Source organism: Diadema antillarum, unplaced genomic scaffold (assembly GCF_040938485.1).
Source record: "Diadema antillarum isolate AM-2024a unplaced genomic scaffold, OU_Dant_1.0 seq00001536_RagTag, whole genome shotgun sequence".
NCBI classification, from domain to species: domain Eukaryota; kingdom Metazoa; phylum Echinodermata; class Echinoidea; order Diadematoida; family Diadematidae; genus Diadema; species Diadema antillarum.
In genome coordinates, this window is record NW_027272268.1 from 537319 (window position 1) to 557578 (window position 20260).

General features: G+C 36.4%; 1 protein-coding gene across 1 annotated transcript; it reads right to left on the minus strand.

The window, feature by feature from the left end:
* Positions 1-6533: 6533 nt before the first annotated feature.
* On the minus strand, positions 6534-18650 carry LOC139710481 (carboxypeptidase B-like). The gene is made up of 11 exons (XM_071622396.1): positions 18568-18650; positions 18267-18345; positions 17618-17737; positions 16414-16524; positions 15952-16050; positions 14061-14162; positions 10397-10504; positions 8888-8978; positions 8397-8602; positions 7643-7727; positions 6534-6724 (listed from the first exon to the last, which is right to left on the minus strand). Exons 1-11 carry the CDS (start codon positions 18648-18650, stop codon positions 6534-6536), a joined length of 1275 nt encoding a protein of 424 aa, XP_071478497.1.
* Between the last annotated feature and the right edge of the window lie 1610 nt (positions 18651-20260).

Sequence of the window (20260 nt, forward strand, 5' to 3'; positions counted from 1 at the left end):
TCATTACAAAAAAACCCCACTAAATCTCAACAAATTACCTTTTTGGAACATAAAATAAAACAATTAAATTATTCTTATGATGAGTTGACTATAAAAAAAATTATATATCAAATTTTTTTGAAATGTGCAGGGAACTTATTTCTTTTCTTGGCTATCGAATATTCTAACTCCTGTTGTTTTTTCACAAATTCTTTAAACAAAGCATAATTTGGCAGATTATTCTTAAATTTACAAATATAAATATGATACTTCAGAAGTAAAAACAAATAATTTGTAATAAATTTATCAGTTGAAATTCCAAACATTTTTTCAAAATTAGTGACATTTATTTGAACATTATTTTGGGAAATTTTGGAAAAAACAAGCTAACCAAATAGGAATAACCTTTTCACACTCACAAAATAAGTGAACCATTGTTTCCTCACTTTTATCACAAAAGACACAATTAGGTGAGTCTTTGGATTTAATCTTAAAAAGAAAATCATTTAATGCAATAGCTTTATGAAAAATCTTAAAATACAATGATCTCATTTTAGTATCAATGGAACAAAAAAAAATTTGCTCTATGAACATTTTCCCAACTAATGGTCATCTGATATAAATAAACATTTATCCCAGTAGGCATATCTTTTGTCAGGAGTGTGCGATCCCAATAATAAATTGTACGTATTCTTTGGGACTTTTTAAAAACTCAATAGTTTGTGTACAGCTGTTTCATGAACACCAACAATATCAGGGTCTAAATTCTCCAACCACTCTTCCGGAATGTTTCTAACTAAAAAATTGTATTTCCTTCTGTCTGTTTCTGGGACTCCAAAATCTAACACAAGCTCTTCAAAGAGTTTATGACCTGCAAGAGGTGGATTGAATAAATCTGACAATGTTAACACATTCTTATCATACCATACCGGATAATTAAGGTTTATACTGTTTAGATTTTGAACGAATGAATTTGTTATACCACAAAAATTGACAACCACTCAAATGTGAAAATTTGTTACCAAAAAATCAACTGAGGCTTCCTCTCTAAATAAATACATTCTCAATGCTTCAGATAATTGTATATTACCAAGACATCTTAAAACACTCTCAGGAGCATGAGATTTCCACAGAATTTGGACATCTTGGTTAAACTTAAAAAAAAAAGCTACTTCAATATTTTTCCATGGGGCATCAAAATTCTCATATAGTAGATGTTTTACCCATACCACTTTTTGAGCACATGCAAAATAAAAAGGGTCAATCATTCTAAGTCCTGCTTGGGTATAATCATTACACATTATCTTTCGTTGGACTCTATCATTACCACCATTCCATATGAATTTAAAAAATAACTTATTTAATTCTTAAAAAAAAACTTTGAATAGTTTAATCGCAAGAACGGAGAAAAGATAGATTAACTGCGGCAAAATAAGAGTTTTTATGACACAGACTCTGCCAATTAGAGAAAGATTTCTAGTTCGCCAGCAGATTAAAGTTTGTTCCATTCTTTCTAATTTCTCCTTATAATTCAAATCATAAATTTGCGAAACATTGAGAGAAAAAAACTACCCCTAAACATTTAAATTTTGAAACTTTCCATGTAACACCACGATTTATGTAAGGAAAATTTTGGTTACCTTTCTTAGCCCCTCAAAATTGCGTGTTGATAATCAAGTCACAACCTAGAAAATAAACCTTAGTTAAACAAATAATAAACCTTTCACTTGATATTGTTAAAATGTTTTTCTTTTGGTGAGCGCTAAACGACGTCAATACACACGGTTGAGATAGTCTCATTTTATGATTTATATTTCGTATGAGGTCATAATAGAGGAAAGCACGTTTTAAAAACAAATTGTGACATAATATTAAAGACGAACAATCAACTCGAAAGTACATGCCAGAGAAAATCACTTTACATAAGTTATCACCTGCTTTGCCTCACTTACTTATAGAAAGGATAATAATAGGTACTCACTTGTCGTAGCGGACAGCTGCGTGGGACAGCACGGAGAATAAGGCGACGGCTAGAAGACAAGAACACTTCATCGCTGGTTTCTTTCTCTCTCTAGTACTCACTCTATGAATGAAATCCTGAACGCACAAACTCCCCTGCTTTTATTCGGATACTGCAATGATGCATGTCACGCCAATCGAGTCCACAAGACAGTCGCATCACTTGCGTAATTTAGCGCAGGTGATAGGTAGATGCATTTTTGATAAAGCGATAATGTCAAGTGGGTATTTTAAGGGAAATGAGCAAATATCAGGATGCTGTTTATTCAACGTGTTTTCATAGCATAATATTCACAGACTGCCTTGATAATGGATTTTACTCATCTGAGGAGGTGCCGGTTTCAAAGAAAAGGAAACTGCAGGTTTCAGTCACATTTTTCTATTTGGAGGCTTCTGGTTTTTTCGCGAAACGCAAAAGTTGGCATGCACAGAATGGATGGAATCATTGGAAGATTTGGCAAGGTTTGCGATATTGTCTCTTGTCTCTCGACAGCCTCAGTAAGAGAGCCAAGCAAAATACTCTGTGCTCAGAAAAAGGCCTACTTTTTATAAGAGCAGTCGCTCTCATGGCCTCATAACTGTAAGACGATGGGGGGGGGGGGGGTGAGGGAAGGGCACATCCAGGAGAATAAGACATTTTGGTCAGCTGTGGCCAAAGTTCTATAAATACAGTCATCGTTTTATCTGAAACTTATTGAAACTTTCAAACCATACTAAGGTACTGTATGGGTTTTACAGCGTCTTTTTATTTCGAAGTACACTGTACGTGAATACGGAATCGTTATCAAAATATTATAAGATTAGTGTAAGAGAAAGGATCACATAATGATAACCCAACCTTTTTATTCATTTCAACACATTTCCCTGACCTATATAGCTATTCCTTTATAAATCATAAATCCAAAACGTGGTTCTTTTGCATTTACGTCCGCGTATTTGAGATAAAAAGAGCTTGATTTGTATGATAAGTAGAATACGAATTGATTAAAAATTTCATTTATTAAGTCTTCTTTGAAATCAGGGTAGTCTTATTCAGAGCCACAAAGGTCTGCTTTACAAGATAGTCCTGCGTTGATATACATTACATTACATGCGCACACAATAAAAGACAAGAACAAAATGAACATGGATATGGTACAGTTAACGAACAATCGGTTTGTCAGAGCATAAAACACATGAAAAGAACGTAAAAAGAGCAGAAAAAATAGAAAAAGTGACACTATATGTTACTGCATAGCTAGCTAAGCAAAACAGCCGTTATCATTTGCTTGCAGCATTAACGTAAAACTGTCTAATTGAATATTTGTATGATTATATCACATGAATAGGTAATATCACTCTACTAGAAGGTACATCATGAATAAGTATCCATGCTCACCATTTTAACATCAGCGGAAGATCAATTGACAGGGGTCGGGAAGAGTGTTCGTCCGCACGGAATTGTCAATATTCCTGACCAGTAAGTTGCTTTCACCTAGCGCCAAGCTTACCTCTAGGCTTATACCTCTTTATCCTGCTCTTTTTAATGTCTCCCATCTCACCTCTAACTCTCTCTCTATCGTGTGCATCAGAATGGATATGAAATATATGAATACGTTATTCCCCAAAATGCATTTCTTCGCGAAGCCAATACGTGAGATTTCACACACACACACACACACACACACACACACACACACAGAGTACTTCGTGGATGAATGAATTGAAGGAAAAGGAAAGATTTTTTTTTAAACAATTAGTTTCATATGTGTATATTCTATAGTGTATACATGTATATGTGGTGTGCCTCAGGGCTCCATTCTTGGCCCGCTTTTATTTATATTGTATGTGAATGGTATTATTAATGTGTCATTTAAGTTGAGATTAATTCTTTTTGCTGATGATACCAGTGTGTTTATGTCTTTTAAAGATACTACTGATATGCAATTTAAATTTGTTTTTGATACAGTTTGATACATTGGTAAATTGGTTTTATATCAGTAAATTGGTTTTGAATTATAAAAAGACAAATCTTATGGTTTTGACAAATCGACATGTGAGTACAGATAAAATCGAAATTGAAGTTGGAAATTATAACCTTACAAGAGTTTCTTCCGTGAAGTTTTTAGGAATTATTATGACAAATTATCTTGGAATGTACACATTGGTGGTATTTGCAGTAAGATTGTAAAGTGTTTGGGTGTTTTGAATAGGATGAAAAAGTTCCCTCAAGAAATTTTATTAACTATATATAATTCTTTAATTGTACCGCATTTAAATTATTGTTTACCTGTTTGGGGAAATTCAGGTGAGAAAAATATGAACAGGCTTTTTAAACTCCAAAAAAAAAGGGGCTGTCAGAATTATTTGTCATTCACCTTATCGTGCACATACAAGACCTATGTTTTTATAGTTGAAGTGTCTTAATATTTATGATATCTATAAATTTCAAGTTGCAATTTTTATGTATTCTTGCCAAAATAATTTATTACCAAAGTCTCTTTTAGAGAGTTTTAAACTGAATAAAATTGTTCACAGTTATAGCACAAGAAATGTAAATAATTTTCATTTGCCACAAATTAGAACATGTACAAGAGATCTGTATTTTTCTCAGGACCGTACATTTGGAATCATTTGCCAGAAACTATTCAGAAAAGTCAAAGTTTAAACTGTTCTAAAAGGAGATATAAACAACTTAAATTTTTTGTTGAATAATGTGTAATAATTTTCGTAGGAAACTATATCATTTATATAACTGGAATATTGCTTGTGTGTATGATCAGGTATTCGGTACATGTAATTACAATACAGAGATAGTGTCATGTGATTACTGCGTGCGAGTGTGTGTGTGTGTGAGGGTGTGTGTGTGTTTGTGTGTGTTGTGTTTAGTGTATAATTGTTATGACTATCTAAGGGTCTCAGCCTTTATATAAGGCCTCGGTCTTTCTGCTGATTCCTTACATTTGCATAATTTCTCTTTTTAGTACATGAAGTGTCATGGTCCTTATATTGTCTTATTTTGTTATGTACCTTTGTATGTTTTATGCCAAGTATTAAATAAAAGAGCTTGAACTCGAACTTGATATATTATTGTGATACATTGTACGTTTTGCTTTCCTTGAACTTGTATCGACAAAAAAGTGTCAATGGAAGTAAAATTTCATTTGAATTGCATTGCATTGAATAGTGAAAAAAAAATAACAAGCGGAAATGAATAAACATTTAATCAAGATAGAATGTGCATGATTGACCGACGTCTATCTTATTGGGTAGTGTGGGTGGCCGTGAAGTGGGTTCAAAGTAATCAACGCTCCGAAGAAGACAAAAGCCAACGGTACATCAGTGTTTGGGAAGTTAAATCTTTTCAAAATAACTATAATGATTACCTGATATCAACAAAATTCAAACTGTTTATTTTATGCATTTGCTTAGAAGTAATATAATGCATGCCCTCTTAAATGATTCTGTAAAAAATGAGGTAAATGCTACCCTATAAGACAGGCGGAGAATAAAAAACCACCCAACATTAAGAGCGAGTTTTTGCGATACACGATAAGATATTTCGGCCCCAAAATGTGGAGGAATGTCACAAATTCTATTAAGCAATGTGCTTACAAGTCTATACTAGAGAAAAGAGAGAATACACATTGTAAAAAAAAAAACAAAACAAATATAAGATTTGAATTAGGAATCCTACCTTCCCTTTATAGACCGTTTATCATTGAGGTCAGTATATATTGAGCTTTTGTTTTCTTACGTTTGTATTATTTTGTTCTTGTCTCCATTTAGACACTAATAACCTGATATCTTTTATTAGGGGAGAAGCATTGGGTCAATGGCCTTTTCCCTTTTCTTGAGTTTCATGATGTTTCGTTTTGTTTATTCATTTAATGATATTATAATGTGATATTATCATATGATTATATATATATATATATATATATATATATAGAGAGAGAGAGAGAGAGAGAGAGAGAGTTTGTATGTGCATAACTTTCTTATTCCTGTGCAGTTATTTATAGAAAATGTATCTTAATATTATGTAAATGAGGCCCATACCAGTGACATGGAGATATGAGTCTACCGTCTTTCTTCATTACCTCCCCTCTTTCTCTTACTCTCTCCTCTCTTCGTCTCTTTCTGTATTTCTTCTCTCATGTCTTTTTCAAATTATTGTCATCAAACAGTCACTTTTTTTCAAGTAAAACCGTGAATACAAAGATATATTTCGTCTCAACTTTGTGTTTTATTCCTCGCACTCACTTCTTGCAATATGTTCTCTTAGCTGCTCTACGCCTTGCTTCTTTCGTGTAATAACGCATCATCTCCAAATGTTCACTCCATCGTATATCTAAACCTTTTTTCTTCATCTTTAGTGGATGAAACATTTCGGTAGTGGGGTAAATTTTCTCAGTTGCCGTCTACAACAGAGCAAATTGGGTCGAATTTTAAGAAATATTATGAAGAAAACAGACGCTACCGTGTATTTTTCGTAAGTTGAAGCCTAAAGTGTGCCGTTTCCATCGTACAGTGGGGCGTCATGTGGAATAATCGCTTCACGCGTACTCGTTAACGAGTTGTTGTCCCAGAGTCTTCATTCCAGCAAAGATTTCTTCAGCTGTAGGTTGGATCTGATTGGCTGGAAGTTCGAAGCCATATCTTCCTTGATCTCGAAGTTCCACCACATAGCTGTACTTCACGCCGAGCGAACCGTAGCCGAAATCCTCACTACCGCCGGTAGCTGGGTCTACATCATATAAATATCATTCGGGAGAAGTTTCATTTTAGGGAGTGTAGCTTTCTTTGAAACAAACCTGCAAAAGCCTTTATACATGTCAATACTTTACATGAATATATACGTTAGGGCAAGACTCATCCATGATTTTGATAACAATTAACATGTACAAGTCAACTTTCAAAAAATTATGTTTCATCGTCACAAAAGATTAAAATGTTCTGAAAAGCCTACCCTTCACATTTCACAGGTTTCGTAAAAATAATTATTCATGAAAGTAATGAATGACTAGTATTTGAAATTGCTGTTATGATGTCACTTCCTTTTTCTCCATTTACAATTCTCACTTTGTTCATCGGGTCAGCTAGTTATGACAGGCATTGCACATTAAGAGAAAATAGAACTGCTCTATATGCTTGGGGAAGTCTGCTGCCGAATCGCTGTCTTCCATTAGAGAAAGATAACCTCAGAGGTATATTTACGAAATTTTGAGAGCGAGAGAAACTCGAAGTTTAATCATCGATTATATCTTCTTACTTATCTAAAAATTAGTGACAGATTTAGGAATGTAGAGGCTCTAGCAAATTCCGTAACAGAAACAATTACAACATGAAATGAATGACTTTTCTCATTTCAATCTTCAAAACACTACAATGGATAGCAAAATCTCGGGGTGTTTCATAAAGCTGTCCATCAGTTCTTATGTGCTATAACTTATCAGAATTTAAATAATTCAGCGCAAGAACTGATCACCAGTCATTCTTAAGTCCTTCGTAACTTTACGAACAGCTTTATGAAACACCCACCCACTGGTTAAATATGCAACACTAAAGGGCAGGAATATGGCCAGGTATTTGAAGGGTTAAATCATTACTGGATACAGCAACCTAGCCAAACTCCTAAGAAGTTCAAGAAGTTTCAGGTACATACACATGTCGGGCCCAGATTCTCCTACAAAGTAGTTCTTTCCGTGCACCAAGCTGATGGAGTTTTCAATCTGTACAGCGACATCATACTGAAATATCACACGGAAAGAAACAAGGAGGAAACACATCAAGATAATGATCCAAGTACATACATTGACGTGACGCGACCTAATAACATCGGCAGGTTCATGCCAGTAATGGGAGAAACGAATGTTTTTTTTTTTCTTTCAATAATTCCACAAGTAGTGAATGTCAGTCATAATCTGGCTATCGGTATACGGTGATTCAATGACAGGGCGACCATTTTCTGTATGTAAACCCGATGGTCAACATTAGACGCATTTAGGTCAACATTAGACGCATTTGACCCAAACGTTCACCTCAACGGTCATGCAAAATGTGCTCAATACCCAAGTCACGACTCACTGTTTCTCTCAAACCGTATTTCTCAGTGTTCTTTGGCCGTCTCCAGCGAGGTTGGCACATGATACTGTTGGCGCACAAAGCTCTCGCGAAATATGTGTGTTTTTATGTTTATTTGTTGTTGTTTTCTCGATTGGCCTGCAACTGGAAAAGTCAAACTGTTGTGCATTTTTTTCACAAATCGTGTGTCACTCGTCCTGTCATTAATGTCACATTATTTTCTTCTCACTCACGCAGCCCTGCGAGGGTAAACTTGGATATGTCTTTCTGGCAGGCACGCATGTCTGGAAGAAATTAACAAATGTTGCCACACTGAATTCCAAGAAAACTCAAACCTGTTGATCTCTATCTGGGTGGCCGGTCAGCTTGCTGCCAGTGTATCCCCATGGATGGAGCCAGTACTGCCCGTAAGCATGAAAGTCGATGTAGAGCTTCAAGTTGCTGCCAAAGCTGGTTAAGAAATCCTTAGAGCCACTGGTCTCGGGTTCGCTCAGGGCACTCGGTCCTTGGTAGTCCTGGACACACTTTGACCTTCCAGCGCCTGTTGCCCAACAGATACACGGATAGGAACATGAGCGAATACCATAACTTTCTGTTTTAAGCAAATAGCCGAAGAAGCATTAACAAACAAACAAACAAACAAACAAAAATCGGTTTATTGCATCACCTACCTTGGCTTTGACGACCAGCTTCTCATTCCACGAACTCATGATGATTAAAAGGAATGTGAATAAATGCAATATCTATTCAGAAAAGAAGGAGCAATTTTGTAATCTTCTGAAGAACTAAAACCAAGATAAAAGAGCCCCTACTCCAGAACACTCACCACCCCACTGATAGTCGAAATTCCTATTGAGATCGACGCCTTTGCATCCACCATTGTTCGGGTTACGGTTCTTGCGCCACATACGGTCATCCTACATGATGGTATTTTATGAGAAATAAAATGGACACATGATTACATTATAGATGGATCAGTGTTCAACGAAAGTGTTTCAGCAGCATTTTATGACTTTCTACCGACATCAATGGAAATGATTACAATCAACAGGTATTATGTTAATATGCAGGAAGTCTTTGCTTCGATAACAATTGATAATCAGTATGACAATTCATGAATTATCTGCTTGACAATTTGAATTCATTTCACTCCCTGCAAATTCTTCGGGATGGTTCTTTGATATGTCTTGCAAAATTGACCTTTGACTCTAGGCCAGTTCGGCAGCCCTTAAAGATGAAATACTTTGGCGTAACGCTTTGTCACACGTGAGAGGGTGCAACATTTTAACAAACAGAGTACAAAGTACTTGGGTTCAATAAGTAAGTACACGTGTATCGAGGAAATACAAAATGCAAAAACAAAATAGTTATGAATAAATACTACTAGCTAGAAAAGCACTCGGAGAGCGCAGACCTCCGCCAAGCAGCTCATATCCACCCATACACGCATGCTGCATGATGATCGCCTAATTTCCCGATGAATATGCGGAAGAAGTCTTGTGTTTATCAGCTTCATGCATGCTGCGCGGCGCCTTGACCTGCAGAGCACGCTCTTTGTTAGTGCGCGTATGCAAACCTCAATACAAACTCCAAAGTTGATTTAAAAAAAAAAAATCAAAAATGTATAAAAAATTACCAGACTACTACCACAATTACATCACCTGTTCCTTATGTCTTTATCATTTTCCTGTAAGTTTCATTAAAATCTTTTCACAACTTTTTAGGTTATTTTGCAAACAGACAAGCAAACTAACATTGACCAAAGACATAACCTTCTGAGCGGATCCTGGTGATAATGATAACAACAAAACAGTCAAATGAGAGCAAATTTCTGTTGCATTGTTTTTTTACCAATGAAATACATATTTGATGTAACGAACATATTGTCAGCTAACAAGGGTTTTCTTTTTTTCTTTCTTTCGTTCTTTTAATACCGCCTTTGCATTGTCATTCTTGCAGGGCACACGTTTGAAGGTTTTATCATGCAGCCATCGGGAAGACAGCCGTTGCTAGCCATCACTTAACTGAGCTAAGCGATACGTCTCGAGAATTAAAGTGATGCTATTGATTTCAGCATTAGCATATCCCGGTATCAATCTTGCAGCTACAAATTCGGATTTTGTTGCGCATAGTTACACATTACCATCTCGTTCAAATTAATCATTATTCAATCATTGAAATGAACCAATGTTATCAAGTGTAAGGCAGACGATACTGATTACGTTTCTGAGAAATAGATACATGTATAACCCCAAGAAACAACAACCCCTGCCACAATGACACAAACGGCCTCCCAAAGATTCATTTTACACTAGGCTTAAACTTCAAGCCTCACCGTGTGGCTGTACTTGTAACCATCAACGTTGAAGACAGGGACAATGATCCAAACGAAATTATCCAACATGCTGGTCACGGTGTAGTCATTCCCATAGCTCTCCATGAACTGTGGTAGACAAAATTGATCATGTAAACCATGATATCAAATAAATTCGATCTGTCACTATACGTCATTAAAGTTCATTTTTCATTTATTCATTAATTTCATTTCCACACGAGCGACTGCTTCAGTCAAAGGCTGTTCTTTCACAAGTCTGTGCATCTTGTTCTCGAGTTACAAAGAATTACAGTTTTCTGTAAACGGGTAACTACTTTGACAATTCTTGAGAATATTAAAGATTTGCTTAAGCTGTGTACATTAAATTAGCGTTCGAATTACCTATTTTCATGATATTTGTTATTACCACATATAATTTTCCAAACTTCTCTGTTTTTGTTTTGTTTTTGTTTTGTTTTTGTTTTTTGGTTCGGAAGAATCACCATCTAGAGTTGTGCATTGGAGTCGTTTTATGTCTACTTATATCCTAGTCTCAGATAAGTAGGATTAAAAAAAAAAACATCTAAGTACAGTAAGCGTTTCAGTTGAGATCTGAATCAGATGATGCAAACAACATCATGTACCGTATAATTAAGTATGTGATGCTCATCATTAACGGCTGTCAACGAGTTCATGATCCGACGGCAGCGATACTTAATCACTGATTTCATTCGCATTCAGAAATGTCCAAATAACATCTGGCCTATTTACATACATTTCCGTCAACCTCTTCAACCAATCAGAAAGATACCACAGATCAAGTTGTGTTTATGATGCATTCTCATAAATATGAAATAGTTGGAGCAACGGTGTTGAAATCATGATACAGTGTTCAATGTGAAATTTTTGCAGGCAAAAGCTAGACATTAAAAAAACAAAACAAAACAGGGAATTGAAGTAAGCATATCCGAACTCACATACATTATTCTAAGCTATAAAGCGACTCCTTTCTGTTTAGTTTTCCGCTTTGCGTCTCGTTGTTACGGTGCATTTCGTGTTTGTGATTTCTATTAATCGATAATATTTACAAACTCTTACATTTTCTTCGTTTTGTAAGTGTTATTTACTTTTTTGTATTTTTGTAATGCACCGCTGTTATTAAGCTGGGACCCATCATAAATAAAATGCCAGTGAAAGAGTATAAGATTGTGGTCAGCGTGGCGAGTCGAAAGTTCGGCAAGGAGAGAGAACGTATCAACGTCCATGGCACTTGGCTCAGCAGTTCACAGTAGATGATGGTTTACATTGCCTTATCTTTAGCCACACGTGTCACAAGCTACACAATGGCAGGACATTCAAGTCGACCATTCTGACAAGGTTAACGCGATTTTTAGAAATAAGGAAGAAGAAAATAACACTCTAATGAAAATTCATTAGATTATCAGCTTATGTTCGGTTTAGGGGGTTCAATTCTTCTCTATGTAAACAACGGAATTCTGCGAGAAGAATCTTGAACGATTTTTCGATGATCGGATCACAGAAAATCGTCTTGAGCAATAACGAATTACTTGTAGTTGATTGGGCTCGTTAGCCATCAGCTCATTTTACAATAGATAATTAATAGATTACGCGTTACCTTTGAGGGTCACTTTAGATTGTTATATACATATGGGGCAAAGTGCATTGTTTCTTTTTTTTGACATCATTCGTGCATATACTTTATATTTTATTTGAAAAAAAATCCTTTATCAGACGAGTGTAAGAAAAATGAAAAAATTCTATCACTTTGGATTATGTCAACTTTTTTTCTTTTTGATGATGGAAATAAATACACTATTGAATTGAATTGAATATATATATATATATATATATATATATATATATACATATATATGCCTAATGACAAAATATGTGAGTCATATACTATGTCTCATACAGCCGATGTAGACTGCACTATAGATAGAAGTGCGAATATGTAGAGACAGAACCCAAACATCTCAAAAACTGCTGAAATGTATTCCCTACATTAACATTCAATTCAATAGCTTTAACTTGAATTAGATCGGACATTTATGTCCTCCCAAACCCTAAACCGAGCTCATGGCGTTCGCGTGCCATATGGCGAGCTCACATGACAACGGCACACGACGACCCTATTCCTGGAGCAAATATTAAGTTGCTAGAGAGTGTTATCGTGCAATTAAGTTTCAAGAGTTTACTAACGGTTAATTTTTAATCCTAACTAAATGATAACTTGGTCAAAACGACATGCCAAATTAAGTACCATGCTGCTCCGCAGTTCACGTCATATGATGGTTCACATCGGCTTATCTGTAGCTGTACACGTGTCACGAGTCACACAATGGCAGGGTAATCAAGTCAACCTTCTGACAAGGTAAACGCGATTTTAAGAAAAAAAAAGAAGAAGTGGAAAATAAAGCTCCCCAGAAAGTTGAATATCATATTATGGTTTTACACTAAATTTCTTGCATATCGGAATTCAGCAGAAGGGACCTTGAACGATTTTTCAATGATCGGATCACACAGAAAATTTTGTCTCTATTCAGCAATAACGAGTTAGTTGATAGGCCCGATAACCCTTACCTCACATTTTCATACAAATTTGATTTAATTATTTAATCTGAGGGTCATTTAAAATCACAAGAACAACAACAACAACAAATCCGTGGGTCGTGTCTCAAGAAGGGCTGCATAAGATGTGCAAATATGTAAACAGAGCCCAAACCTCTCAAAAACTGCTGAAATACATATTCCCTGCATTTACATTTCAGTTCAATAGCTTGAAGTTGGATTGGATTCTGCCTTTGAGTCCGCCCAAATCCCAGCCCTAAATTCTATATAGGTCGTGGCGTTCGCTTGTCATGGGATGGGCTCACAAGTCACACGACGACCTTATCAATAAAGTCAATATTTTTGGTTTGAATTCGCACCCTTCACGCGGTAGCCTTTTGAAAAAGAATTACGCCTCCTCAAGAATCTCGGGTATTTAAAATCATAAATTGGCTTTCAGATAAGCGGTACTCGCAGCTGACGTAAGTTGCTCTACAGTTGTCATAATAGACCTTATAATGTTCTGCAGCCGAAAGCCTCTTATATTATATTACAATGTATATACAAAAAGAGTATCTGGTATATTCATATTCTTGGAGAGTGTCATATGCATACAATTCAGTACTACAATGAGTTTACTATCATTTTCTTTTGAATCCTGTCTGAACGATGAAGCATTATGGTCAAAACTCTGAAAGAGGGGGAACGACGAATAAAAATCAACTCCAATTAATCACAACAGAATACGTGATATTTGCCGCGGTGCATAGAATAACCACCAAAAGCATACTATTCGGCACAGCTATGACGTTTATCAATCGGTGGCGGTTATACTCGTAGAAAATCTCGTCGAAATGACTTACATGTACAATTTTCTTTTTATCGTGATTTAGAATTACCATTCATAAAATCATGCATGTCCTTACAGGGACTGACTCGTATGACATGAAATATTAGGACACCGAATCACTGTCTGCATCTGCTGACAATATTTTCTCATATTGCACAACAGGATATTAGATTCCCCTTTCTTATTTGTTTTTTTTTTTAAATATGGTCTGTGACAGATGCATTTGCCTTGTAGGACAAATTTTTGAATAGGACGACTTCTCACCATTCTGACCATGTTTATCATGGTCGCTGGACTGATCCATTCTCGTGCGTGGATACCACCTTGAATGTAAGCTACGTTGGTCGCTGAAGACGACATGTCAATCTTGAAGAGGAATGTGGTTTTGAATAAAAATCAAAAGAAAGACATGTAATGCTTGCCTTAGCTCCTTGTTTTGACAACGAAACTTTCATCAAGAATATATTCATGATGTGTTACCATAAAATGCCTTATACATAACTGTCATTGCAGAAACTGTGAATAAGAAGCACATCCCATTGTTATATTTTCTAGTGGATAGTGCAGAGCACGCACAGAATTCAAGAACTTCAGTTCCATCAGATCAACCTTCATGGACAAGCTCCTGAAAGATATCACAATAATTCTCTTCTTACTGCTTTTGCAATCCCTATTTTCAGAAAGATTGACAATGCTGTATCTATAAAATGTCTGCATTATTACTTTGAGTCATATGGAAAGGTTTTTGGCCAAAAGTCTACTAAAATCATTCTACAGCTGAGAGTGCACGCTGCCCGCACACACAGAACGCCAAGGTGCTCGCTTTGAATTATTCATGATCCTACACGGTCTGCCACACACGTCGTGCACACAGCAGTGATACGGACTGGTCCATTGTCGAATATGGGTAAAATGCTGCGGAAACAACATAGGGGCAGTCATGAATACAGCATTATATGGGTTAAATCTACATTGACAACATGAATTACATGCTTTTCATGAAATTGTTTACATTATCTGCTTTTTAACTGACCACACACTCACACACACACACACATATATACGCACACACTCACTGAGGTATCAATCTTATATTGCTGACAGTCGCTTTCTGGTCATGTGCAGCAACTTCAGTAAATTAATAGCAAAACCCAAGTACACTCTAAAAGATGCACAAATAGAAACTGAAAGCTAATGTAGTGTAGATTCACAATCATGTTGGAATGTTGACCACTGCAAGTTCCACCGGCACTGCACTGCACTGTGCTTCATGCTCCACTCGCGGTTACCTGGGCACGTTCACCCCCATTACACAATGGTGCACTCTGCGTATATGTGCTTGCCGAGAAAGATATGATCATCGAACATCATCGAAGAAGAAAATTCCCGTTTTCTATATCTTCTCAGCAACATATAAAGTCATAACTGGTACAGTAGGTGGTCAGTTAATACAAGGGCTCACCGCTGACTTCAGGAAACTTAGAAATGAGAAATACATATCCAATTTACGTTATAACTCACGGTATATGAAATCATAACTCGTCCAAATGCAGCCACGAATAAACAGTGACGTCAGGTTTCATATGATAATGAGCTTCTCTGTGTCGCTGATTGTGATTGGATTGAGGACGGGACCTTCTCAGTTTTTTGCCGATTCCGACAAGACCTATAATCCAATCACAATGAGTTTGACATATAGGATAGAGAATTTTTTGGCGCGTAATATGGTAGAAGCCACAGCTTCATGTGCCATTCGGTTGCGGAGATAGAGCCTCTCAAATAGGGAGGTATCACTGCATCACACGGCGAATACTTCAGGAAGTGTGTACAATCCTATGGGGCAGTTATTTTGAAGTGAACTCACAAAGCTGTTTTTGAGCAGCCAGTCCGACGTTATTAGAAGTCCATTTATCTTCTAATTTTAGTATTCTACAGAAAAATGTCCTAAGACTAGTAAACCGCTAGCCACAAGTCCACGGACATTACTTACTTTATGATATTTTTCCATTAATGACAGTAAGTCGGGTTTTGCTTGTGCGTCTCCATAGGTTATAACACAGGGTGCGCGCGCGCGTGTTCTGTGTGTATTAAAAGAGACAACCTTTCCATATGTGGCATTCATTGCAAGTCGAAGAAATGATCCTCATAGTTATACCCTTAATCCATAGACTGTCTCTTTCTCGTAGGTCGTAGTAACGGGAATTTTCGTCACACCAGGGTTGGCGCTAGCAAAGTCGGACATCCAAGCATCAATCTATAAGAAACATTAAGAGCACATATATAGAAGATGAAAAATTTAGTGAAAATATCAACTTTAAGGTAACGTTTAATAATTGCACCAGCTAACAAACAGTGAGAGAGAGATTCGGTATCAATACAAAGCTTCCCAAATATCAAATAATTTAGAAAATTACGGAAATGAAGTTTAGAGAACGTTTAGAAAAATCAATTATTAGACATAATTATTTTAGAGACCATGCAACATTTCATCTCCAGCATAAAGCTGTTTCATCTCTTCATTTTTCAATTCAGTAGTTAGCCCCAAACACACACACACACACACACACACACACACACACACACACACACACACACACAAACACACACACAAACTCACTTCGCTGTACTCATGGTAGGTGAAATAGTCGAAGTCTCCTGGCCGTAAGACACCCTTTGCTCGTACCATCTCTGCTGCCTCTTCGTCTATAAGAGATTGCACATCTGAGATCTATGTCCGAGGAGAAATGTATCGGGAGGTTTATTGGCAGACAGAAATGTTATACCTGCAAATTCTAAATTTTCTTACGCATGACTACGTATACTCTGCCGTCACATTCTTGAAGTACAGACGTCCTAACGAATCCATCTTCCAGAAACCCTAACTTTGATTCAGAACTGTCATGATCATCAATACACTGTTATATTGCATATCATTATCTGATGGGCCACTTTTTTATCGATTTGCAAAATAATGGGTCAATATACACTATAATATACGCGCGTTTTGCTTTTGATTTTTCTTGTGGAATGGTACACTGTACTCATATCAAAGGTCCCCTCCCCCGTCTATCAGAATTATTTAGATACAATTCATTGTACTTTCAAGTTGAATGGCCTGACTTGATAAAACATAAAAAGTGGAACGCTTAACAGTCTTTCTCCGAACGTTAGAAGCAGGCGACGTGGAGTCGTGAAAGGGAAATTCTCTTCAATTAATTTTGTCAGTTTTCATTTCACAAAGCACGTTAACACACTTCCCGTTTTTCGACTGCAATGTAATTACTTAATTACTGGGCTTCAAGCGATATTGCCTTCTTATTCTATACCTCAAATATGAATGTACAGCGAAAATTAACACCGTGTTATGCAGTATTAGATTGAGAAAGGGAATCTTGTGTATAGCCCATACACAGTGCCCAAATATTATGAGTGTAATAAGTAATTGATAAGTAAATCTTCGAGTTTGCCCTCTTAATACAAAACGTGCATCGTGCCATTTCTGCCCATAGATATCTAACTTCTTAATTTTCCCCATCTTGAGGGTCTTCTCACAAATTCCAAGAAGCGTTTGTCAAATTTGCAGACCTCCCAACCTTTCTGATTGAAAAAAAAAATAGGGATGATTTGGCTCAAAAGTAGGAAAAAAAGAGCTGTTCCCATGGGAGTATGCACATTATAGCAAAATCGTCAAGTAAAATAGGAAACTCCAACTTAAACAAGGGCTGGGAATGGTCAAAATCTATATAGATTTTTTCTTCAAAATTCAGTCTGGTTGGGAGGTCTACATTTTGTCAGAGAGAACTGAAGCGGACGTGTGTTACCCAAGTCTCAATGGACAGCCCAGGCCGTGCGAAGGCTTGGAGTACGTCGAGGTGCAAGGCAGGAGGGACCATCACATCGACCGATTGACCAACTCTGGTAGGGCGCTTCCAGAAGTCCAGCTGCATTTAAAGAATTGTATCCGTGATTCACAACAGATGGCTTTTTTTCCCTCTCTCTCTCTCTCTTTTACATTTTTTTTTTTATCTAGCAGTGACCTCTTGCGATACGAAGTGAATATTAACACATTTCTCAATTACAATTACCATGATTATTTAGTTCAATTGACATTTATTTCCATTCGTTAATTATTCATTGCGATGGAACTGCATTGTTTGAATCAGTAAGTCCACTATCTCTGTCGTTAGATAATTATACATATGAAAATAAGCGTGTGATGGGTAATAGGTCTATATTCAATCAACAAAATACAATATACGCATGCATCATAGTTTGCGTGTTTTCATCATAGTTGCTTATTTGTTCGATTATAACAAAATTTAGTTATGACGAAATAAAACTGCAATTCCCGAGGACTTTGTTATAGCGGGAGTGCACTGCACGTCGGGCTAATACCAAACAGCCGAAAAGGTTGGCTTTATGTTGATGTGATACAGGGAAGTCAAAAGAACAGCGCCATCTGATATCTACCATTTCCAAGTTCGCGGCGACTTCCTTAATCCATTTGAGTTCCGTCTCACTCTTCGGTGTCATGCGAAACACCTTGTAGCTGTGGAAAATACAACACGAATTGATTCAATATGAAAGGCGTATGAGGAATTTTTTAGCAAAACAGCAATTTATCGTTTTTGCACAATATCATATCTATTGTGGTTCATTTTCAAGAGGAGATGACAATAATTATTGGGAATAATGAACTGACAGTGGCGGATAGTGTAAAATGTTTATATGCTCAAATTTAGAGATAAATGAATAAGATGAGTGGACTCACTTGTCATAGCGAACCTTACCACTGAGAGGCAAGGCTGAGCAGACAGCCAAAATTGCAGCTAACACGAGCAGAGTACTTCGCATGATGCTTCCTGCTTCTGAATTTCCGTCAGATGGTTCCAAGCCACGTTCGAAAATATAAGACCTTAATATCGGGTGACACTGGCTTATATAGATTTTCATCGGACGGATACGTTTATGCTGTAATACGATTAGAGTAATAGCTTAAAGAATGGGTTTGAATAATCCGCGAATAATCCAGCATTTAATCGGATTGAAATAAGATACAAGCACTGATAAATATGCAATTTTCCTCAAAATAATGATCTAGTATAAGGCAGCAGAGGAAACGCTGCAAATTTGTTCTTCCAGACAATATGACGATAGACTATTGCTGCATTTATCATTTAAACCCGTAAATAAGAAGTTCTTGAATGCATTTTGTCGAGACGTATACTGATGGCACGACGACTACAGCTAAGGAACTGGATGTAAATATTTCGAGGTTGCCATACTGGATAACAGATGTCCTCATGTACCGGATTCAGAAGACATTGCCCTTCTCCCTTTTTTCCCCTCTGAATAGAATTTTCACCTTCTTTAAGTCAAAATATTCAACGATACGCTTTACATTAAACATTAAAGCCGCTGAAGGATATGATACTTAAATAATTGATATAGTCACTGAATCTAGACCGAGGCACTCAAAACCAGCATTTCGTAATACACTATATTGCTTCAATATGTGACGAGTTAGATTACGTTTAAAAAGAAAAGACAGACTTAACAGCAAAACGGGACGTATCCAATTTTATCCCATAAAAATATGTACTTAATATATGAATATATATATATATATATATATATATATATATATATACTTTCCAAGATTGTGATTGGTCGAATTGGTACGCCACATAACATTTATTTATTTATTTATTTATTAAGTCTTCTTTAAAAGCAGGGTAGTCCCATTCAGTGCCACAAAGGCCTGCTTTACAAGGGAGCCCTGCGTTGATATACATTACCAGGGTGGTCCACAACTTGAAATTTTATCATGTTGCAAGCTCAGAATCTGAGAATATTGCAGAAATTGAATATGCGCGGAGCGCACACGATGAGCATATAGTACGCAATATTATGCTGCTTACATTCAATGTTCTCTCTCATGTTTTGCACACAAATATCTAAAGTACCTGGTAGTTTGATGTTTCTTATGTTATGCACATGTTTTGCACATTTTTGAATACTTTTACTTTGAGCTTGTTGCAAATTCTTGAGGATGTTGCATAGCATGTTGCTGGCTTTTTAGGATGTTGCACAAGAATTTTAGCATGTTGCAGCGACATGCTAAAACCCCTCGTGGACCACCCTGCATTACATTGCATGTGCACACAATAAAAACAAAAACAAAACGAACATAGATATAATACAGCTAAAGAAAAATCGGTGCGAAAGAACATAATAAGAAGAACATTAAACGAGCAGAGAAAATAGATATCTTAATAATTCATAGCTAGTGTAGAGGGTTTATATCAAATGAGAGATTGATGTTGGCGTACACGATTCTTAAATGTTTGCAATGAGGAGGCTGTTTGAATAAAAATGGGTAACTCATTAAACCATTTGCTTGCAGCATAATTTATGTGAAGGAGCATTTCTTATATTCAGTTCTAGGTTTGGGTATATGTAAT